The sequence below is a fragment of the Epinephelus lanceolatus genome, chromosome 7 (genome assembly GCF_041903045.1).
Source record: "Epinephelus lanceolatus isolate andai-2023 chromosome 7, ASM4190304v1, whole genome shotgun sequence".
Lineage (NCBI taxonomy): Eukaryota > Metazoa > Chordata > Actinopteri > Perciformes > Serranidae > Epinephelus > Epinephelus lanceolatus.
The window spans coordinates 23,094,348-23,119,430 of NC_135740.1; the positions used below are offsets into that span (position 1 = coordinate 23,094,348).

The 25,083-nt window shown below is 40.6% G+C and overlaps 1 protein-coding gene across 2 annotated transcripts in view; it reads right to left on the minus strand.

Moving 5' to 3' along the window:
• The window catches only part of spock1 (SPARC (osteonectin), cwcv and kazal like domains proteoglycan 1), a 156,488-nt gene that overhangs the window by 41,936 nt on the left and 89,469 nt on the right, over window positions 1-25,083 (minus strand). For both annotated transcript variants that reach the window (XM_033633715.2, XM_078169329.1), the window contains exon 4: window positions 9,275-9,355. In XM_033633715.2, the coding sequence (XP_033489606.1) occupies window positions 9,275-9,355 (81 nt within the window). The remainder of the gene's footprint in view (window positions 1-9,274; window positions 9,356-25,083) is intronic.

Genomic DNA, 25,083 nt, shown 5'->3' on the forward strand with positions numbered 1-25,083 from the left:
ACCCAACTGCGGATGAAGAGGGTTCATATATTGACTTCCATCACCTCCCTCCATCCCTCCAAGTCCACAGCTCGGAGCCCACAGGGAGACGGAGGGCAAACACAGCCAGCCAGAGGAGTGCTGGAAACATACTATTGACCTGAGAGACCCATTCTTATTCAGCTTTGTGCGTCTGTATATATTAAGTTCAATAAAAATATATGAAAATCAAGCTTTCAAACACTGGATATTTGATTTTGGAGTAAAAGTTGTTCTTCATGACAGACTAACTGATCTATATACCTGACCTGTCAGCCTCACAAAACACCCATGTGTAGTTTTCTTTGGCTTGACCTCTGGATCTAGCAGAGCTAGAGGCATAAACAAACATGGCACCACACCGGTAAGGTAAGACAACACGTTTACATGTCGTTTTCTATATGTTCTCTGACATTTATCCTAACGATATGAGGCGGCCTTTGTGGAAAAAAAGCTTGTTTAGTGGACTAACTTTGCACTTGAAGGGATGCCCGTTCACTTACGTTTTAACAGGTCTGACGCTACGGCTGTATCTAGGCTAACGGCTAACATGCTAACAAATTTAGGACGATAGGAGACGGGTTGAAATAAACCAAAATTTCCCTTTAACTTTAAGGAGGTAATGTCGTTCGTGGGGCGCTAACTCGTAGGATATCATACAAACTGTTGTATGAGGATGAATTGTGTACAGATGTACATCACTGACTAGAGCTGAAAGGGAGAGTGTTGTGTTAAATGATCAGTGAGTTCAGCTGCAAAGAGAGCATAGAAAGCTCTAGTGTTTCATACACAGTCTACCCATATACCGAGTTTGACCTTGTCTTGTTTAAGATGTTAGGCTGCATTTCCAACAATCTCATCCCCTTCTCTACTAAGAGTTGGTGTGAGGACTGACATGTTTGACATGGACACCAGTAATTATTTATTAGTAATTATTCAGAGTAAATGTAGACAGACATTTAACAACAGCCAATGCTTTGTAACATCATTTGTTTGAAAGGATCCTCTCAGTGGGATACTGCTGGGGAATGTCAGTGTGCAATACTTTGTAATACACAAGGTCCTGGTTTTGATCCATGCCTTTACAGGTAAAATGTAATAACAGTCTTTGCTTACTGAATCACTGTTAACTGCATTAGTGTGTCAGTGCTGCTGTATCATTGCACTGTTACTCATTAAGGCGAGCTGCACATATGGCAGTTTATTGCCTACAGTGTGTAAAAAAAAATCCTTCTTTAAAAAGCGCCTGAATGATCCAACCCCGAACATAACTTCCAGCCATTTAATTGCTTCAAAACTTCCAAGCAGATTCCTGGCAGAAAAGCACATTATACTTGAAGCTGCAAAATTTTATTACAATTAAAGTTGACAGTAAATTGCCCCACTCATCCACGTTTTGTCTCCTCAAGAACTGTTCTCCCTCTTTCTTCTACCATTAATGTTCCTTAAGAGACAAGAAAAAGTGTCTGGAGAAGAGAGGGGTGAGATAAAACACTCTTCCTGTGTCCTCTAATACTGGACGGAGGCCAGAATGGAGTGCAGTGATTGGATAATAAAGATAGTCAGAGTCTAATAGAAGAGGCCACATCGCCAACAAGCCCTGTCAGAGAGTAGAGGGTGACCTCAAATTAATTGCTGCTGAGCTGGACATGGGTCAACGGGGTGTTTTCGTAATCTGTGTGTACGGGTGTGTGCGCTTCTTTATCGACACCGTGCTCCATTGCTCTCCATTGTTTGCTCTCCCCCGCCACTGTTTCTAATAGCAAATAAACAAGTTTGAAATTAAATAAACAAGAGCTTCAACAACTATTCCCAGCGGACAGATTCCTGACTGTTATTAGAAAAATGAGCATCACTTTCAGGCTTTGATAAACTAATTAAAAAGGTGTTTCTTCTCTTTCACCTGGGGGGCTACAGAGGAAAACAAGAGATGGAGTGAGAGAAAACAGAGAGAGACAAACAGATCAGGAGAAGATAAAAAAACCTCCCTCTCTCTCTGTTTTGTGAACACTCCTCAGGGTCTGACTGTTTGGCCTATGAGAGGCACTGGAGCGATGGATGGCAGCGAGGGATGATGGAGGGATGAAAGCACAGAGAGGGCCTCAGGGAGGACGCAGTAATAGAATGGATTCACCATCCATAAAATTAATTATTGAAAACATGAGAAAATCATATTATTGTGGATGTAACTGGAATGGAGAAGATAAACAGGCTGTGTCAGTTTGAATGTCAGAGACGAAGCCACAGTGGCTTACGGGGAGAAAAATATCTGGAGAGAGAGAAAGGCTATTGACTATCGCTTACAAACTGAATATTCATCACTGCCACACAACCACTGTGCGCACACAGCAGCACATGCACACTCACAGTTTATTGTGAAAAGCCCTGAAAGAGGATGTTTTGTGAAGCTGTTGCTGGCAGCAAAGCATTTTTTAAGGAATAGTATGAAAGCAAATAATCAAACACTCTTTGAAGACAGCTTCAAAGCAAAGGAGCAAAGATGCATTTAAGGACAACATGCGCACACAAGAGGACATTCATTTTAGGTGGAAATTGCTAATTGTTACACTCTAAATAAAGGCGTATATAAACGGTTCTGCTTGAAGTGTGTTTATAATTCCTATTATCATCTTGGAGAACAGAGAGCAAAAGTAAAACAGAATATGCATGAAATTGGCTTGGTTAGAGGGAACATGCACACACTCAGAGAAACACATACAATAAATGATAATGTCTCTTACTGTAGGGCCTTTCTCAAACCACCCCAAACACCTTCCCTACCCCACTCTTCTTCTGTGTTCATGTTGAGTGTTGGTCACATTAAAGCCCTGATTCCACCAAACACTTTCGGTATAGTACCTTTGGAACCAAAAGTAACCCTTCAGACATGGTACCTAGACCCTAGCGTTTCCACCACAAACAGTACTCTTAAATGTGGCCGGGTTGTTGTCACTCACTGCTCTGTCCAACACTCACTGTATTTCCTCATTACTGGTGACACAGTGTTGCTGGGGCCCACAGAAACAACGCTCCACAGCGTGTTTTTTTCTCCACATGTGGATTGGGATATATGCCGTCCTGGTTGAAATTAAGATATATAAACGCTTGAAGATGCACTCATTACTAGAAGTGTATGTCATATAACTAAAGTAATGGTCAAAATTGTCACGGTGAAATTTAAGGTGTGCTGATGGATTCACGTCATCAACTCATGCACTGAGTAACATCACAAGTTAACGTTCCATATAAATAAAACAAATTGCTTTTCTCCAAATTTCTCCGTAAAAAAGCGACTACGCTTACAAACTTAAAGTGCTCAAACTTAGATGGACATTTTTGTTATACAGACATTCACAACTTAAAAATTACACTGTATTAAGGATCAAACATGCCTTTCTCTAGCCTTGAAACAGAAGATGTGTTCATTTGTCTGAGAAGTACTGTATTGTTGTATAGTGAAGAGCTACTCAAAAAAGAAATGCTAAAAGAGGGAGAAGGCTAAGTTTGATTTTAATTTATTTAAGCTATTTTATTTTCTTTGATGACAGCCAGTTTGAACCAGCTTGTGATTTCTTCATTGTGGCTAACAGGTCAGTGTTTGTGGTATACCAAGGTCAAATTTCAAAACATGTTATTTGATGGGCTGTCTGAAATTCAACAATGCTGTTTCTACAAGAATGCTCACCCAACTTTTGGCACATCTCACTGTGTGTATGGATAACTTCAAGAGTCCATATTTTCAGACTGAAGGTGTGATTCACACCTCATTCGTGCAAATATGCTGGACCGATTGTGCAGTCTGTGTTTACTTGCCCGAATCAGCCAATGTACCAACTGCAGAGAAATAAACTGTAAGCTAGCTAACAATGGACACACCGACCGCCTGTGTAGGAGTGTGTGTGTGTGTGTGTGTGTGTGTGTGTGTGTGTGTGTGTGTGTGTGTGTGTGTGTTTGCCAGCCTCTCTGACTGACCCAAGAACTCATCAGAAACTTCTTTCTCTTTCTCTTATCTCCCTCCAGTCTCTCTCCTTTTTCCTCCCAACTCTGCACACAACCCAGTTACCAGAATAGATGTTGACATTACATGTTTCTACAAACCATGGAAATGTAACATTTATATGTAATCGTGTAGCAGACATGGTTTTATGTTTCTTTACATTTCAACACTTTGGTAATGTTCAGGCACAAAGATCACATGGTTAGGGTGATGAAAAGATAATTTTTTTTTTTGCTTTAAAATACCTGGTTTTGGTGCCACCAATGTCACTAAAAATACTCTCTTTTACTGTTAGTTGAATTCCAACAGTGGTCCACAGCTTGGCAGCCGTCTCATTAAGATGGCTATCCACTATCCTCTCCATCCACCGATGACAAAGTCAGCTCATATACATATAATCAATGCTATGTCACTTTGAATATTAACATGATACATGTGAAACATACAAATATAACATATCCATGGTTTGAAAAACTGGTGCCTGGACTGCTTAACATCTAGGCAGAAGGTTGCATGCACATTTTCTCTCAAGTTGAGACACTGTCAGTTCTTGCTGCTTGATTGAACATGTGTTAAATCTAACCTTTCTGTTGACTTTGTATGCAACCTCTCAAGTCAAGTCAAATTTATTTATAAAGCACATTTAAAAACAACCCAAGCTGACCAAAGTGCTATACAGTTAAATATGAATAAAAGAGATACAAGTGAAGTAAAATAATAAACAAAACAAAAACAGCAACCAACATAGATCAAGGCACAAATAAACACATAGGCAACATCAGGAGGACTCAAAAGCTTTAGTAAAAAAAGAACGTTTTTAGCCTTGATTTAAAACAGTCAATGGAGGGGGCAAGTCTGACAGAGGGGGGAATACTGTTCCAGAGTCTGCGGGCTGCGACCGCAAAGGCACAGTCACCCTTGAGTTTAAAATAAGTGCGTGGAACAGTTAAAAGCCCAAGATTAGCCCCCTGAGGGGTCTGGAGGTGGACTATGGGGTTAAAAGTTCTGTCATGTAGGAAAGGGCCACTCCATTCAGGGCTTTGTATGTGAATAAAAAAAGTTTAAAATCAATACGGTACTGCACTGGCAGCCAGTGGAGAGAGGCTAGGACAGGGGTGATGTGGTCTCTCTTTCAGGTATCTGTCAAAAATCTGGCTCCAGCGTTTTGTACTACTTGTAAACGGGAGAGAGATGACTGATTAATTCCAGTGTAAAGAGAGTTGCAATAATCCAAGTGGGTGGAAATGAAAGCATGGATGACTTTTTTTAGTTTAGTTTTTAGTTTGGTTCGGTTCAATCGAACTCAAGTTCGTTGGTCCCCTAAGTGTGGTTTGTTTGGGCAGGTGTGAACACAGCAATCGCACTCAGGTGCCCACTAAAACAATGCATCAAAACATTGTTTTCTAGTTGGAGCCAGGCCTCGTTTTCAAACTGTATGGTTTGACTAAAATGAACAATGACAGCAATACAGTTCACGATGACCAGCGCTAAAATCAACCATCTTTTGTGACATTAGAAAGTGTCACATTTATCTTGCAAGTGTACTCTTCTTTAATGTTTTGTTTACTTCCTGGATTTTTCCCACATGGAAATTCTGACCAATCAAGAGCAGCTTTCTCACTCAAGGCATTTTATCTGGTCCGCTTGTAAATGCTGCCGTGATAACACGAACCAACTCTAGGCAATTATGCAGCTTTGTGACAAAATAAGTCCCTGATTCGAACTGAAGCAAGTGAACTCTAGGTCTGAAAGCACCCTTAGATTCACTTTCTGTCTGCACACACAGTAAGAGGCTACAGTCATGCTAAGGTTCTGTGAGGCTGCACAGCTGTGCTTTGACCTGATTGACAATGTTTATCATGTTCTTCGTGTTAGTTTTGTGATTAAGCAAGCTAACATTTTCTAACTTGTATTAAACACAAAGTACGGTATTAGAAACATTTTTGACCTGATGATGGAGCTGGATGTGAACTGAAGAGATCACCAAAGTTATCACAATTAATCCTCTGAAGACCATGAATGTCTTCACTAAACTGTATGCCAATCTATAATAACAGAGAATAATAATAATAAAATACCTCTTTTGCATTACAATCCTACTCATTGACGATGAGTAACTGTTTTGGCGAGTTGTTCATGCTTGGGTTAGAAGTGAATGGCTCGTGGCTGTGCAGGAAGGGAAGGTTTTATTCTATTCATTCAAGAATTTATTTTGCACTTGTACAATGTCAAGTGGTCTCTTTTCTTCTGCTCTTAAAAAAAAGATCCCCCGGGCTCTTAGCTGACCATGTGTTGCTGCCAGACAAGGAGTTTGTGTCAGTTTGACCTTTAGTCAATTTCAGGAGAGGTCACAGTGAAAGACCACACGCTTGACTTACAGCCGGATTCTGTCTCATTGACACACTGTGATCTCTTCCTCTATTTCCTCTTTCCTAAAACACACACACACACACACACACACACACACACACAGGTGGATGACAGATCTGGCCTCTTGCCTCACCTTCAGTGTCAGAGATAATTAAATGTTTTTGCACTGTCCTAGACTGAGGCATTCATTAATCTGAAGCTGAGGGGTGTGCGTGTGTGTGTGTGTGTGTGTGTGTGTGTGTGTGAGCATGAATGAGAAAGAGTATCAGAGTCTTGCATCTCCTCTACCTCCATCTACTCTCCTCTCCGGTTATTATCCACTCATATTCACCATTTTGCTCTTGTTACTCAAAACTCTATACAATCAATAGGACCTGATGTGATACACCCATGCTCTGTGTGTTCTTTAGATCATCCGCTTATCCGAAGCATGTGGTAAAGTGATGAATAGGAGAAATACCAGACTCTATTCACTTCATCTAAGCCAATAGAGTCTCTTTTCAACCTCCTCTTTCTTCATATGTTTTCTAAAAGAGAAAGCCTGTGTGCTGAAATGAACACATTAACCCACCCCGCAGAGAGGCTACTACACCACCCAGTGAGATAGACCGCATAGTAGACAAGAGAAGAATGGAGAGTGAAATTGTATGATATGTAATTCAAAATATCACATTTTCCTCCATTTGAGAGAAAAAAAATGAATACAGTTCCTTTGCTCATATAGCACATGAGAGGTCAACACCAATGACTCACTACCTGACAGGTTCAATCTTTGCAACAAAGGCGCTCTCAATCAAATCATCTGATTTGATTTAAATCTTTGAACTGCAGCTTTGGGGAGAGCACCTAAAGGATGGCTCAACTGTTCTCCAAAACCATGCAGTGTATATTTTGTATGACGTTTTATATGTGATTTACTGTTCGTAAATGTTACAAAATGCAGATTAGCTATAAAGCTAACCCTGGCTCTACAGCTGTGTTGTGTGCCGTCCCTGTTAAATAAACTAAGAACCCAGACTTAACATTAATCCCTGAAAACTGAAACGGATAGAGCTCTACAGTGCTGTAACTGTTTCATAAGAGCTGATAACGAGACAAACTGTCTATAACTAAAAATAACCAAACCTTCACAACAGACCTCAACATCTGTGTTTGAATAGACTCAAGTACACAAAGATACATGAGGAAAGCGACGCTATTTATTCTGGCTGAGTCTCACAGTGGCACAATATGGCTGCGGCTCCTTTTGTAGATTTATCTGGGCTTTGATACCGTGAATTACTGTATGTTACCATGCAGCTTATCTCCCATTGAATTAGATCAAAACATGTGTAATTGGTTTTGTAATTACCTAACGAACAGAACAGAGTGTGCACATCAGTCGCATTTCAATTTGCATTTGATTTAGCAATTGGTTCCCCATTTAGTTTTCCATTTGCCAACTCATCAAATCATTTCAGCAGCAGCTTGGAGCCTCGTTGTGGCTGAAACCAGGTTTTATGGGTGTTTCATGCCAACAAATTCATGAAATGGGTATGAGAGCACAAGGTTAAGGTATTAAATAATCCATTTTGTATTACACATTTGTAAATTGTCTTACTTGGCTATTTATGAATCACCATGACTCATCATTTTCCATGTAAACTATTTCATTAAATGATTTGATTAATTCCTCTTGTTACAGTATTATCAAATTAAATAGCAGCCAAGGAAGGACCTGCTTTGGCTAACACGTTTATGAATAAATAATAGGAACATTAATAAGGGATCATTATAGGTCCCACATTACCTCCTTAACTACATTTTAAACATCGATAAATCATGCATGATAGTAATATTTGTACAGGCGACGATTAAATCTTTTAATGCCTCTGAATTTTCAATCAGTCGAGCTAAATGCTAATTAAAATGACCCAAATACTGTACATGTTGTGCTGCAGATATAAAGCCATGATGCCCACATGCATAAACATTTGTATCCTTGAGTCAGATTAAACTTTAGCAAATTCAAAAATAAAAGATATCATCAATAACTGACCCAAAGTAAAAAAAAAAAAAAAAAAAAGGTTATATTTTCCATATACTACACAATTCAGTTATATTTATAGCCTCTTTCTGGTTACTGAGAATAAGCTATATCACTGTATTTGATGTTACCCTTGGTAATGTCAAGCAAACGATATTGCAGAGAATTTCAGCTCACTACACCCATGCTAGCTTGTTAAGCTACATGCACAAACACCAGAACTGACAGGTATGCTCCTGTGTTCAGAAGAGGGGAATCTTTACTCCAGTAAATCACAACCCACTTGCTACATCTCAAATTACAATTTTGGTGTTAGCCTGCACTAACAGACCGTGATGTTAGTACTGCAGCTAACCCTGGAAATAGCTCCATGTTACTGAAGGGGCTAGCTTTGATCATCCTGTGTGCATTCGCCATGCTCTGTCTGGTTCAGACGACGAGCTGTGAGCTTGGTTATCTCTCCCTTCCACACTGACATCTCTGCACACAACCTGAGACAGGGTGGAGAACTAATTGTGCTAAACACTGCTGTATTATACCCGCCGTTTTATGGGATCTGCAGCTGAGACAGCAGGGCAGAATAATTTAAACTCAGTGTTAAGAACATCAATGACTGGCTATCGGAGCATTTATTTCTCATTAAACCTGGTAATCTGTAATGATCTGACTGTGCATCTGACTTTTATAGGACAAATAGATCAGTACTGGGACCATTATAGCCCAAAAACACATATTAGGTCAAAGTCAGATCAGTTGAATCAGCTGTAACAACATTAACAGGGTGGTTTCTTCCAATCACTAAAAAACCCCCCAAAAAACCCTCTCCACCCTGGTGAAGATGAAAATGATGCTGCCAGACTCACCATCCTGTGCTGTCCTCTTAGCTGAGCTAGAGTGAGCTTTATTTCCTGGGTCTCCATATCTGTCAGGTTCAGCCTCTCGCTCTAAAGAAAGACATAAAAAAACAACAACAGAATAATTAGGATAGTTCACACACCCTTAAAGTCATAGTTCAAAATGTGCTTATTTGCATTAGGAGAGAATATTGTAACTTCTATGAAAATAACTTTGTGTCATATTTGCTGAACTGTCACAGTTTCCACCACACACTTTCAGTATGGCACCTTTGGAACCAAAAGTATCCCCTCAGTCATGGTACCTAGACCCCAGTGTTTCTACTGCAAACAGTACTCTTAAATGTGGGCGGGGTTGTTGTCACTCATTGCTCCATCCAGCACTCACTGTATTTCCTCCTTTATCAGTCTGCACTTCATTTATTGTCCACAGAACGAGGCTGCACACCGACATTTTCAGAACAAAATAAAACAGGCTGCAGTGAGAGTCTGGGATATTTTAAAAAATCAGGTTTGTGCATTTAGTCCTTCTCAGGCAAGATCAGTGGTTAAGTGCTGCCAGAGCCCACAGGGACAACACTCCACGTTTAAGGATCCACTCATTACTAGAAATGTATGTCATTTAAAAACTAATGGCATGGTCAAAGTTGTCACAGTGAAATTTAAGGTGTGCTGATGGATTCACGTTGTCAGCTCATGCACTGAATAACATTAAAAGTAAATGTTCCACCTTAAAAGTTGCCGGCAGTCGGGCCAGTAAATTAAGTTATTTTTTTCTACGATTCCAGCTGGTGCAAGAGGCAGCAAAACATCCTTTATTTCATAGTTAAAGTCTGCTAATAAAACTCCCTAAGTTATGAACAGTGGTTACACAAGCTTCAAAACCAGCCACAGCTCAGCCCTGAGCAGAGTGACTGTCCACTATTGACCAATCAACAGACTGCAGTGTTCACAGCTCCACCTTTTAGTACCAGATCTGTGCGCAAGGTACCCCAACAGAGGGGGGACTAAAAATGGGGACGGTGCGGAAAGATTGCATTGGTACCATCCACAACTTTTCACAGTGGAAACTGAAAAACAGTGCACCGAACGAGTACTGCTTCAGTACTGCTTGCTACTTTGGAAATAGGGTTTAAATCCACAGAGTAGTTCATCAGACAAATAGTCTGTAAAGAAAAAATATGGTCCTCCTCCTCCTCATAGTGTTTCTAATGGCATTTGCAGGAATCCTTCGTCGCTGAATGCAAACATCAAGTCAGAGTCAAGGAGTCTCTAACGCAGCTGTTAATCATGTCAGTCACTTTATGAACTGCCGTCAAACTGTCAAAGTAGGCAGTGCTGATCAAATAAAAGATTCAAGATTCTGTTACTGCATTGCCTATTTCTCACCGCAAATGTTTTCAGAAGCATATTTTAGTGTACTGTTTAGCTGTAAAATTAGAATGTTTGCTACCTGGCCATCATTTTGGAAACAGTCAAGCTAAGCACTGCTCACCAGCTGAAGCAAATTTTTTATTTTTCCACAGATTATCTGTATCATGTACCACTGAGTGGATATAGTGATAGTTTCAGCAAAGTTACCAACTGTAGTGTTAATGGAGCACAACACATCATTAAAAACATACATTTATAAAGTATACAATGGGCAGGGAGCAGCAAATATGTTATATAAATAATAAAAGAGAGCACATCTTAAAAAATAACAAGTGCTCCCTGATGCAGTCATTTTGTGTTCAATGCCTGTTTGTCAAAGGGAATAAAAGAATGATTGTGTGTGTTCAGGTTGGCCCTTGGGACCCTGAATTGACAGCCAGATGGGAACAGCTCAAACTCTGATGGGGGAATTCACAAAAAGATTGCTGCTAAACCTGCATAAATAAAACAAAAAAAAATCTCAAAGCACGTACAATGACTGAAATGGTCCCCTAACTGTGCTGCATAGCAAATAGCTTCTCATTATTCCGGTGCAATTTGCACGTATTTAAATTACGTAAAATGCATACATTCTGCTTACAATAGGCCCCTTTCTATGGAAATGAGTCTCAGTGCTAAAATAGTATAATTCCTAAAAATCAGCAGTAATTGAAGCATAAATCATGCAAACTTCTTATACAGTTTGAAAGTGTGCATTTATAAACACTAGCAGCACTGATAGACTTTGATATTACATTAAAATACAGTTTCTTTCTAATGTTTAACATCTTGTTTAAAGTTCTTGCCTGAAGTTTTGAGGAATGCCTCTACACCTTGTCGGTCAGGACCTGTAGCTTGTTGTCGGAAAATTTCAGTTGTTGCGTCTGCTTTGTTCTTGGCTTAAAGGAAACATGTATACTTTGCCACATGGATGGCAATCAGATGCAAAAAGGGCAATATGTTCTCAGCTGTAAAAGTTTAATGGCACCGTAATATCATTAGTACAGTATCTTTTGTGAGACGGATTAGATAATGATGAATGTGCTTTTTTTGTGAATTTATCCTTGAGTGTAGTGGGTGTGAAGTATCTGCAATGATATGTTTAGTCTTTCAGTGCACTGTAAAATATATTGCAAAGTCATCTCTGCTGCAACTTGTCAACTAGCTTAGCATAAACACTGGAGGGAAGGGGAAACAGTGTGTCTGGCTCTGTCCAAAGTTAAAAAAAAGTCACATTTAGCTCTCTAATTAACACATTTCATCATTTTTGTCTAACCTGTAGACAGACACTAACATAAAAACTTATACTTGGTTCACACTACACCACATTTTTGTCCGTTCCAACGGTCACTATGTCAGATTAGGTGATCGTGGAGTAATTAAATCTTGCCATGACTTGGCTGACAGACAGTCTTTTACGATGTGCATGATGTCATTGAGGTTTTTTTGTCCTATTTTTAATATTATTTTTAGTGTTTTTTCAGCCACTTTGGCTGTTCATGTGCTAGCTGAAATGTTATTGTAGTAACGTAAAAAGCGCCACCAGATAGCAGGAGCTACATACAAGTACTGCATGCAAACTATGCAAGTGAATCCTCCACAACAAGTTCCTGCAAATGTTTCACAATAAAAGCATGTTTAGAAAATGAAGGGATTCTCTCAACCGACAGGTACAGGTAATCAGGTACAGGAAGTGCTCAGTTTGAAATGATGGCGTGATGCATTAACTTTAATAAGGCAAATGTGGGTAGATTACAAGTAAAAATATAAAAATTCAAGGGGAATGATAAATAAAGGCCCGTTTCTAATGTAGTCTGTTTCAAATGAAGCTGATAGCCTCTGCAATTGTGGTGAGTAAAAGCCACTATTTTTTAATTTTCTAACTTTATGTCCTCCATTATGAAGAAATGATATTCTTTGCTAGCCTGATGATAATAGCAGTGCTCATCGGGTTGACAAAGTGCCTCTGCTGTTTCACACCATAATTTTTTCCTTTTTTACTCTGTGTGGTAACATCCCTACAGGAAATAAGTAAAAGGCTGGGATGCTGTTGATATACAGTTGTACACAGCAGCAGATCGCTCTGTGTTTCCTTTGGTCAAAATGACAGCTGTGATGGGAGAAGTCATGAATTACAAAAAGAAAATCAAACATGCTAGCCTATCTGTTGGAACGTCTGCTACTATGACACACTTCACAAGATGAAACAATGGATTATTGCATACGACACCCATTGTTGTTTACGATTCAAGCCAACAACGGACGACACAACATTGTGCTATAATCGGGCTGACATGAAGTAGTGTGAACCTGGCATAACACATAAAGTCTCTGCTGGCTGCCTGGCATTACTGCGCTTGGCTTTTGTTTGCCAAGAAACAGTTCAATGTTACAACTCCCCTAAAACCTCAAGTTGTATTACTGTTTTTGTTAGATTAAATAAAAGAGATAGAATGTGTTATTTACTTAGGTTTGGAGCTGCTGCTTTATATTTAAACTTTGGCGAGAGTAGGCTAGCTGTTTACCCTGCTTCCTGTCTCATGCTAAGCTAAGCTAATTGCCTCCTGGTTCCAGCTTTGTAACTGATGCACAGACACGTTGGTGGTATCAATTTTCTTATCTAACTCAGGTCCCCAACTTCACAATCCGAAACAAGTATGTTTTGATATAATGCTTTTAATCTCCTGAAAGACATTCTGAAATCCCGAGCCAGCCTGGGTGGCGCTGCAAAGTGACACAAGCATTATTTTTCTCGTCTGAAAGGAATAATTATCGCAGCGTCATTACTGAGCACAAAACAAGTAGACTCAGCCAAGAGAAGGCAAAGTAATGCACCTATCCGTCTCGATACAAAAACACTAATCCATCCTCCCTCTTACACACACACACACATGCACACACACACACAGTGCAGTACAGCATCCCATATGGAAGCAGGCCAGTGATGGCAGAGCCTCGGGGTGGGAACAGAGCAGCCAAACACTGAGTTACAGGAAGTTTGTCATGTCTGTCTGTAGGCTGTGACATTAACACCCTGAGATGATTAACTCCCAAACTCATCCATCTCCAGTATTTATCAGCCAGCAAGGCTTTTGAGGAAGGACCGAGGATGGACTGTATGTAATGACCAGGAAAAAGTAAAGAGGTGTGTGTGTATAGGCAAAAGTTAACTCTGTTTTTTGTCAATATGCCCTCTATTCATTATTCTTCCACTCTTTCCTTTTGCTCCTCCCTGCCAGGCCTCTCTTCTCCTCATTACTGGATGACTTTCTTATCTCTGAGTTATCCTGCGTGCAAGCAATCCCTCTCAAGTGCTCTCTGTAGGCCTCATGTCTGTATATCTTTGTATCTCCTCCCTCGAGACTCTCTGATACCACTGTCACTTTCGCAAGCTGGCATTTAGCCTGAGGGCTTGTGCTATGATCGCTACCAACGGCTGTCTGCTCACATCCTCTGAAGTTTATTTATCCTAATTTACGATGATCATTGGAGGCTCTGCAGTCTACGGGGCACAAAGGGCAGAAACAAAACACACACTCACACACACAAGCACACAGTCTTCCCTCTGTGTGATCTACTGTGGTGTGTATCTCCCCTTGAAAACAGCCTGTTCAGCACCGTTCACACACTGCAGTCCATTGATTCACAGCTTCATTTTGCTGTGACTTTGTTGTTGGTTTTGGCTCTGCCTTTTTAAACTGGAAGTGTAGGGTGGTTACAACTCACTCCTCTCAGTGCGGTTCCGTGTGCCAACATTTACCCTTTCTCAATCACCATTTCTCCCGGCCACTAGTACCTCTCAGCGCCTCTTTCTTCTTCCACGCCATTTCCTTTTTTCCATCCTAAACAGAAATTTAACCGCTTTGCTGATATGATTGGTTTCATCTGTTCATTAAATTAACAATACCCTTGGTGTGACTGTGTGTATTTCCTTCCTCTACGTCTCAGCAGGCTCCAGGTATCATTGATTACCACCGGTGAGTGTGTGTATATGTGACTGGTTAATTTACTGCAAACGCCTGAAATCACTGTAGCGTGTACGTGTGCGTTTCAGCTGATAGTCTCATTTATGTGTTAAGACTCAACACTGCGAGCGCTCACCCCTCTGAAAGAGCGAGATAAGAGCTGAGCCGAGGGTCATGGATATTGAGTCACTTTTTATGATGCGGCCAACAAGCCATTAAAATCAGAGCGGTAAACAATGTTTAAAGAACGCCCGGAGAGCGAGCTACAAACCCTTAGCACATTACAGTGAAATGAGATATTTGTTCTTGCTCCAACTCACACTCCATTTAATACACAGACCTGAGGTGCTCACTGTTGTTTGTTGTGCTATCTGTCTCTTTACTTATCAGTTTCTCTCTTTCTAATTCTTTTAGTTCCTCCAGGCGCAGATCAAAGATGGTTATATGAGAATGTATTAAGAAGCAGTGACAGAGTTTGGGAAGATTAAAGATGGACCGATGAGGGATGGGAGCAGACAGACAACATATCTTCAGAGAGACAGAGGCTTAGTGAGTTTGAGAAAATAGCTGATGAAATATAAAACAACAGCGAACACTCTGCTGGGAAAACACAATGTCACGTCTAATCAGGCTGATTGGCAATTTGGAAGCTCCAGATTTTCGAGGCTTTGTTTGTGGCTGCTACTGCCAAGCCAGAGTGCATCACAAATGGCTTCTGTTTCTGCTGCCAACACGGTTCCCATGGCAACCACTTATTCACTATGTAATCTAATTAGGCAAACGGACAGGAGTAGTTAACACCTGAAAATTGTGAACTTAACTTGTATTGTCTTCTCTCTGTCTTTGTCTGCATTGTGTCTTCCAAGCGTTGGCTGCCAGTTTGAGTCTCCTGTGCTCCTCTGGACAGGCTGCGATAATCGGGCACCGCCTGCCATTTGCAATCCTCCTGTTGACTCCCCCCTCACGCATAATGTATTGCAATCACAGCCTCACAAATGTGTTGGACATGCCCATGCACAAGAAGTGAGAATGAAATAACTAGAATACTGACTCTAACAGTGGTCTTGCTGACAGTACAACTGTTATCTCCTGCCAAGGACTCTTCCGCTCCTCTTGTCTCTCTGTATCTGTGTTCAGGCTTAAAGGCCTTTTCAAGGCAACTCTCCAATCACTGCAGATGGGACCGAGCAGAACATAATGCAGATGTAGAAAACCATAAATAACATTCAGACTTTGACTCTTGAAGAAGGCTGAGCTGACCAGAGGACACACGGTTATAACACGGTGCAGCCTTCAAAAATAACGACAAAAATAACACAGCACCAAGAAGTACTGAAACCTTTACAGTCAAATGATACCTGCATTTGATCCTTTCTGTACCCAGATCTAGAAAAAATGACTATTTGTATTGTTTTGCTTGCAGTCAATCACCACAAACGTTCTTCCATTTAGTGCAACGTGTGATTGCCAGCTACAACCAGTCTATGCTGTGGTGAAGTCGAGCGCAGTGTATATTTATGGAGCTGGCAGTGCAGCGTGCAGAGATGCCACCAAAACCTGTGGTGTCTGGTGACATTTTACGCAACTGAATGCTTAAATGAAGTACTCTATTGGTATCGGTGTCAATTTAAATATAAACTATGAAGGATCTTCCTTAAAAAAACAAGTAATCCTTCTCAATCATCACGTATGACCCACTAAAAGTGTGTGGTGGTGTATTTTTCTGCAGAGACTCTGCCCTCTGCCTGTATTTTCTTCTTATTTGCTGTGTTTGGGATGTGGCGGGGCGCGTACCCCCACAGCGCTCTGGTGACGTCAGGGCTTTATAAAAAGGTGGTGACAAGGTGTCAGACTGTAAGCAGCATGCATCCAAAAGGCACAGCGCATATACAGCAAGGCGAAGCAGAGTGAATCTGGGGTTTACTTTCATTTTTCGCTGGCTCGTGTGTTCACAAAAAGTAACTCACTATCCTGCATAGTGTGCCTTTAAGGGACTGGTATTGTAATTTGTAGCAGCCAGCCAAAAAACAACAGACTGCTCCTTTATTGCACAGCAAAGAACTGCTGACACTGTGAGGGTGTGGGTGTGGCAGAGCAGAGAAGATGATAATTGCTGGCACCTGGGTGAGAAAAAAAACCTCACAAAAGCAGCATGGAGGAGAACAGTGAGAGTGAGAGTGACAGAAGGAGGTGATAATGTGAAGTTTTGAATCAGTATCGCTCTACAAAGAGAACAGTGATGTATAAAAAGTAAGCAGAGCAGCAGCTGATCGCAGAACCAGCTGGATTCTGTAACCTTCTGGACAACAAGGTGTTACTAGAGGTGCGTTGATCCCTGGAGCAGATGGGAGGGATTGAATCTTGTTCAACAACCTTGGACCTGTTTGGGTGCAACTGTGGACTTTTCCTTGCCTTAGTTGGGCCATTAAGATGAGTCTTCTTTTCCTGCAGTCTCTAGGCTTCTCTCCAGGGTAATTTATATCACCCCATACCCTCAGTTACTTTACTTCTCATCTCCTAGACACAAACAAACACTCTGTGTGGCTATATAGACAACAGTAGACTTTGCTTGTGTGAGCAAGTTTATAGAATTGACATGACCAGACCAAATAACAAATGTTAGTCAGTGTTAAATCTCTCAGTTAATTTTCGATTTCCAGCAACAACGATTAAAATGTGTCTGGACGAAATTGGATAAACCAATCAGAGAGACAGTACATGTGATGTAGCACTGGAGACAGACAAATTTAAAAAGACTACAACATGTAGAGCATCAGTATGTCTGTGAATGAGTGTTGGAGTTTTATGCCATCAGAATTTGAAAATAACACTTCAACAGAATGTTCCATATCATCTGCAGCCATCTTGGTTGTTTACAGAAATGCAAGTAGGTATAACTGCAGCTGCAGCAGCAACACGACTTGCCCACCTTAACCTACACGCCAGTCCACGATCAGCCCCCTTTGCTCCTTGGCCCAGAGGTGGATATTGCTAAGTAATCGACTAGCTAGCTATAAAGTATTACGTTAAAGGAGAGGCGATTAAGGTTAGGGTAAGGGTAATGGGAAGGGTTTCATCTTGGCGTGAGGGTGCACAAGCCAAAACTGACATTGTGTTTTTTAGAGCAAAGTTTGAAGGCTCTGCAAGTCAGTCATCCTCCGATTCTTGTCCAATATTAGGTAACTGTTGTGACTGGCCCGTCCAGGGTTGGGTTGAAATCTGTTTGAAAGGGAGGGAGACCAGAAGCTTCTGCCAGATTTATGTAGTTCCTAGTTAATTTCTGCCTTCTTGTAAATGGTAAAAGTAAAAGTAAATGTCAGGGCATAGCTGATATTTTAATGAGCACATGGCAGCTACTCTCGCTCCAGATTGTTGTACTCACTTACAAGTGGGTGGAGAGCAAAATCAACAGTCATAGTGTGCGTGTGTTTTTGAGCTCACTCTGGGTATTGTACGAACAAAAAAGTCCAACGTGGGTGTGTGTGCTCATAATTCTTTGCCTGGTTAAAAAAATATTGGATTTTGCCTTAATAATAAAACTGATTTTAAAAGCCTGAGATAAAATTCAAAACAGGTTGTTTGCTGAAAGTTTTCCACCAGCAGTTTACTGAAATGTACATAAAAAACTGAGGAGTCCGACAGAGGAGGCGCGCTCATGGGCGAGTCAAGGGGCTGTGATTAGTTCAGACAAATCCGCAATAACAGCAGGAAAAAGAGGAGCACACAAAAACAGCAGAGATAACAGCAAAAAAGTTGGAAAGATGTGTGCTGGGGAATTTTATTCATGTGGACAAAACAAGGTTACAATGACAAAAGTCCTCCCACTGTGGCACTGATATATTTTAATGGGAGCTGACATTTTTTTTTTGTGTGTTAATCATTGTTTAATTTTGTTATAATCACAAAGCTTTAAATTTTAATTGCAAGAGCTGCAGCAGAGCCAATTTGTCTTAGAATATGGATAGTAAAGCCTGCAGGAACAAGCTTATTTTATTTCTTTAACTTTCAGAAAGGCCAGTGAGAGAAATGTTGCATGAGACATTGCTTTGAGTCACAGAGGCTGCAGAGGCTTTGGCTCTCCATGGTAAAACTTTTACCTTTTTCCATGTGACATTACCTCTCACTTATTGTTTGTTTGTTTTGGAGTTCCGCAAGGTTCTGTACTCGGACCAATCCTATTTACTCTATATATGCTTCCTTTAGGTAACATCATTAGAAATCACTCTATAAATTTCCATTGTTATGCGGATGATACACAGTTGTATTTATCGATGAAGCCAGAAGAAAGTAATCAATTAACTAAACTCCATAACTGCCTTAAAGACATAAAAACTTGGATGAGCACCAATTTCCTGATGTTAAATTCAGACAAAACTGAAGTTATTGTTCTTGGCCCCAAACAACTCAGAGACTCTTTATCTGGATTTCTCTAGATGGCATTGCTCTGGCCTCTAGCACTACCGTAAGAAACCTCGGAGTAATATTTGATCAAGATTTGTCTTTTAATTCTCATTTAAAACAAACCTCACGGACTGCATTTTTTCATCTGCGTAATATTGCGAAAATCAGGCCTATCCTGACCCGAAAAGATGCAGAAAAATTGGTCCACTCTTTTGTTACCTCTAGGCTGGATTACTGTAACTCTCTATTATCAGGTAGCTCTAGTAAGTCCTTAAAAACTCTCCAGCTAATTCAGAATGCAGCAGCACGTGTACTAACAGGAACTAAGAAACGAGATCATATTTCTCCTGTTTCAGCTTCGCTGCACTGGCTCCCTGTAAAATCCAGAATTGAATTTAAAATCCTACTGTTAACTTATAAAGCTCTAAATGGTCAAGCTCCGTCATATCTTAGAGAGCTCATAGTGCCATATTATCCCACCAGAACACTGCGCTCTGAGAACGCAGGGTTACTCGTGGTCCCTAAAGTCTCCAAAAGTAGATCAGGAGCCAGAGCCTTCAGCTATCAGGCTCCTCTCCTGTGGAATCATCTTCCTGTTACGGTCCGGGAGGCAGACACCGTCTCCACATTTAAGACTAGACTTAAGACTTTCCTCTTTGATAAAGCTTATTAGTTAGGCTTATAAGCTTATAAGCTAGTTAGGGCTGGCTCAGGCTTGCCCTGTACCAGCCCCTAGTTAGGCTGACTTTGGCCTAGTCTGCCGGAGGACCCCCCTATAATACACCGGGCACCTTCTCTCCTTCTCTCTCTCTCTCTCTCTCTCTCTCGTATTCTATTACTGCATCTTGCTAACTTGGCCATTCTGGATGTCACTAACTCGGCTTCTTCTCTGGAGCCTTTGTGCTCCACTGTCTCTCAGATTAACTCATATCGCAGCGGTGCCTGGACAGCGTGACGTGTGTGGTTGTGCTGCTGCCGTGGTCCTGCCAGATGCCTCCTGCTGCTGCTGCCATCATTAGTCATTAGTCATACTTCTACTGTTATTATACACATATGACTATTGTCACGCATGTATACTGCCAGATATTAATACATACTTTCAACATATTGTACCACAGTAGCCAGAACTATAACTATAATATTATTACTTTCAATAATGTTGTTGTAAGCTACTGTTATTACCTGCATCTCTCTCTCTCTCTCTCTCTCTCTCTCTCTCTCTCTGTCTCTCTCTCTGTCTCATTGTGTCATGCGGATTACTGTTAATTTATTATGCTGATCTGTTCTGTACGACATCTATTGCACGTCTGTCCGTCCTGGAAGAGGGATCCCTCCTCAGTTGCTCTTCCTGAGGTTTCTACCGTTTTTTTTCCCCGTTAAAGGGTTTTTTTTGGGGAGTTTTTCCTTATCCGCTGTGAGGGTCTTAAGGACAGAGGGATGTCGTATGCTGTAAAGCCCTGTGAGGCAAATTGTGATTTGTGATATTGGGCTTTATAAATAAAATTGATTGATTGATTATTGCTCCCGGGCGTGCTTTGGGGAGTGAGTTGGTGCACCATGTACATAAAGCCCTGATCTGAGTACAGCAGATGTCTGTTTAATCCACTCACTGCAGGACGAGCTGGGCTTTCTGGGACACAGGCCAGTGTCACCCACACACACCTACCTGCTCACACAGCTATGGAGTATGCCGAGCATTCAGCATTCAGCATTAAGTACGACATGTTCGGAGGCCTTACAGGTTACCCATCCATGACTGGCAGATAGACAGGTCAATGAGCTGTCACCATGGAAACAAATTCATGTGGCGAGAGATTCTTCAATCTGTTCTCAGGCGCGATGGAGACAAGAAGGGCTGTAACGTTTATGTGCAGCGTGTACTTTCTAAAACTCTGTTTAGTTTATTGAGTTAATGTTTTCCGGTCCTTTAATATCACGCTCTGTGCACTTTGACCAAAAGGAGCAACATTTGAAATACAAATTAATATTTGCATTTTTCATCTCACTGGGGAGTGTTGTTTCAAGAAGTTTAATGAGCAGCCACAGTGAAGAACAAGCCAACTTTACAGTGCTGTAATATTTTAGCTGAAATATAGATACATAATTCATATTATTCACAAGTGTTAAAAAATATCAATTTATCGATACATACTGACTCTGGAACTGTTTCAGCATTCATTTTCCACGGTATTGATACTATCGTTCTCATTTCTCTTCCTCTCTTCTCACAAGTTGACACACACACTGCTGCAGTGCCCCCATAGTCCCGCCTCCTCTCAACAAGTCACAGTGCTGTCTTCATCATTCATCTCATTCCATCCAGGTACATATAGGCTTTTGTGGCATGGTTTGGTTTTGTTTTCTACTTGCACTTTATTGCCTTGTGAATATGTCACAATCTTAGTCTAAGAACACCGTTTTCATTCATAAAAGAAAAGTTTTAATTATTGTTAACGTCTACTACAGTCATTCTGCTGTTCTCCGCTATTAACCAAAGAAAAATAAGTCATTGTTGTCTTATTATAGCTTTGTTATATTCATATATTAATTAAAAAATGTAAAATGTATGCCCTCAATGTCAATTTTTCCCTATGCTATCAAACATAGTATTGAACATTTATATTTTTCAAGGTATCATATTGAAGTTAGAAACATCTGTATCAAGACAACACTATATTTGAATTCGAATATTTTTAAAAAACAAAAATCAAACAAAAGCAAAAGTTTGAACATATTTCCTCAATCCAGCCAAATACAAAATGCTTTAATTAAATATTTATCTCACACGAAATAACTTCCCCTCTTAGCCACAGAGATCTGACAAGCAAGAAACTTGAGAGACTGTCAGCTTTATAGATCTGAATGACAGTGTATACTATTAAAATGTGGAGAAGATCCCAACTGAGTCGCCGTGACATGGTCATATTGTACTTTCTGACGGATGAAGAATGTGTGAGGGGAGCTGGAAGGGACAGCATGTTGGTGAGTCTTTCTACTAAAGATTTCCCTCAGGGCAAAAGAAGCTGATGAAAATAAAGCGAGAAGACGAGACCACAATTACACAGGGGAAATGTGATAATAATAACCAAACCTCTTAAAATATTAATCAGATATGTATGAAAAAGACTACAAACAACTAATTCTCACAGGCCTTTCGGAGTGTGTGTGCATGTGTGTGTGTGTTTTTACGTCACTGTGTGATGTTGATTCACAGTCGCCCATTGTTCATCATTATGTAATTTCCATCTGATGAACTCAATACGTCAGAAACAATAGAAAACTCAGGAGAAACAATGAACAGAGACACAGGCGTGTGACGTGAAGGGGTGGTGAGAGATAGATGACCTGAAAATATGAACAAGAAAACTGATGAGAGAATTTAGAGAGAGTGAGAGTGATGTTTAAAGAATAGGCAGACGGGGGAGAGAGAGAGAGAACTCTGCAACTGCAGTGAGGAAGACACACACAAAGCAGGGTTGCAGGGCACACTGTATTGTTGCATGAATATATTTTGTGGGAAGCAGCACTTTATATAAGATTCTGTCGGTTTAGTAAATTGCCTGCCAGCGAAAATTGACAGAAAACCTCACCTCCACATGATGCTTAGTTTGTGACTTCTTCAGTTTTCCAAACACAATTTGCATGTGAGATTTTCTTATGCTCAATGTGTGCTCTGAATGTTGCACCCACCCTGTTATATAAACAACAAAGGAAACTTGTTTATGCCGTAAATGTTCACGAAGCAAAATGTATTCACATATGTTGGCGTGAAAGCCATTCTACCCACACTGTACTATTTTAAAGCATTAACCGACATCCTGCTGTGCTGGTATTTAAAAAGCACTTACAGTATCACCTTCATCATACACAGTCTCTGCAGCAGCATATGTGGTGGTGGAGCTTCAAAGGGTTCAAAAACTTTCAGAAAAGGACGCCCAAATCAGCCAAATTATAGCCTTTTTTCAATCTAAAAACAAAACAGGCTTCATCATCCAAAGGCAATCATCAAACCATAGAAACAGAATGACAGTAGAACGGACATTCCCATTCAAATCAATGTAGCAGGGTCGGAGCAGCGGTCATTTTATATCCTCCTGATGTCCGAACTGTTGTTTGGTATGCATTTTTAATTTCTGCTAGCTATTTGGGATCAGTAGGACCTTATAAGTATGAAAACCAAATGAGCAGTGGAGTAGAAACATTACATTTTTAAATGAGCATATAAGCATATTCCTGTAATTGTCATCTCCCTGTTTCTTGTGTTGCCATCAAGTTCACGTTTGTTGAAACATGATATACGTAGGTCTACTGTAGCTGCCTCAGAGGAGCGAGTGAGAGCTGCTGCCCAGAGGACATTTCAGAAGCACTGAGAGACTGCAGAGCTTAACTACGTGCAGATCAGCATATTTTTACATCTAATTTGGTGAATTAAGGGTTTATTTTGACCAAATCAGAGCTGGTGGTTGTTGGAACCATTATTATTTTGTTTCTGTCAAGTTTGAATGAAGTGTGGTTTACGTTGAGGTAACAAGGCAATTAAGCTAATGCTAGTGTTTGCTTTTCCTGCTTAGACTGTGGTCAGAAAGCACAGGGGCTGGAGTAGGTACTCATTTCGGAGCTGACCCCGGTCGCTCCACTCAGTAGTTGGTAAACAAAAGACGGTAAACTTCTGCTGGTCTTGAGGAGCTGCAGCTTTTATTAGCCCACAAACTGTAAACTCTACTGTACATTCACTCCTGATAGCTTCACCACTAAACCTGAACTCTGCTCTGCTCTGATTACTCTCTCCTGCTCTCTCTACCCCAGACACACACACACACACACACACACACAAATTCTTGTACTTCTTTCTTTGCGAGGACCCTCACTGACATAGTGCATTCTCTCACCCCTTACCTGAACCCTAACCATCAAAACTAAATGCCAAACCCTAAACACAACCTAATTCTCACCTGAACCCTATAAACAGGCCTTTGAAAAAATAAAGACCAACCAAAATGGCCTCACTTTGCAAAAATGTCTTCATTCTGTTGCTAAAATATGTGTTTTGGTCCTCACTGTGTAGCATGTACAAGTAAACACACACACACACACACACACACACACACTAGCTGCACCCTGAGCTATTCTCCAAATGAATTACGCTATTCTCATAACATTAGTCTTAGTTTGGTGAAACACAGGAGCTTGGATTGGTGTACGGGGTGTATTTTTCTGTTTAATAAGGAAAATAGATGCACAAATAGGCCAAAATGGAGTTCTTAAACTAGTGAGTGTGACACACTTCACAACCTCCCTGACGTGTATTGTCACGGTAACAACTAACAATCACCCTTTTCTTTTCTGCTCACAAAATGACCGCAGCAAACACTTCTAGTCTCATTCTGTGTATCAAATCTACTGTCAGAAGCAAATTACAGAACTTCTCTTCCATTAAAATACACATAACAAAGTGCATTGTTCCTCAACATCCGCATCTAATATGCAAAAGGCTTCATAAAAAAGGCTCTAATGTTACACACTGTTTAGTCTCAGGAAAGCCATTCATACCAGCAAACACACAGGCTGGGAAAATCATACTAGCTACAAACAAAAGACAGAAAACAATCAGGCCGGCTGTCGCCAAACAGATACAGGAAATCAGAGTGCCACAGAAACCAGCACTACATGCAAAACTGAATCAACAGTACAATCCTGACATGTTGATATTATCAGTATACTGATGAGCTGGAGCATATGTTCGTTTCAGAAAGGCTAAGCAGCCAACTGGCCCTACAGACTGTAGCTGATTCTGAAGTTTTATCAAATTCTGTAGGATTAGCGTGGATTCAAATACATGTTTACCAGAGCTCCACGATAAGCTACAAATCAACTGCTGGACCTCATTAAGCCACAAGACGTCTGGAAAACAGATTTACCACTGGTGGATTTGATCGCTTGCTGTTCAGTATCACCAACAAGTAATTTGTGATGCCACTGATTTCATTCATTAGATGCTACAGAGGGAAGCATTAATCGCAGAGTGATTCATCAGGGGAA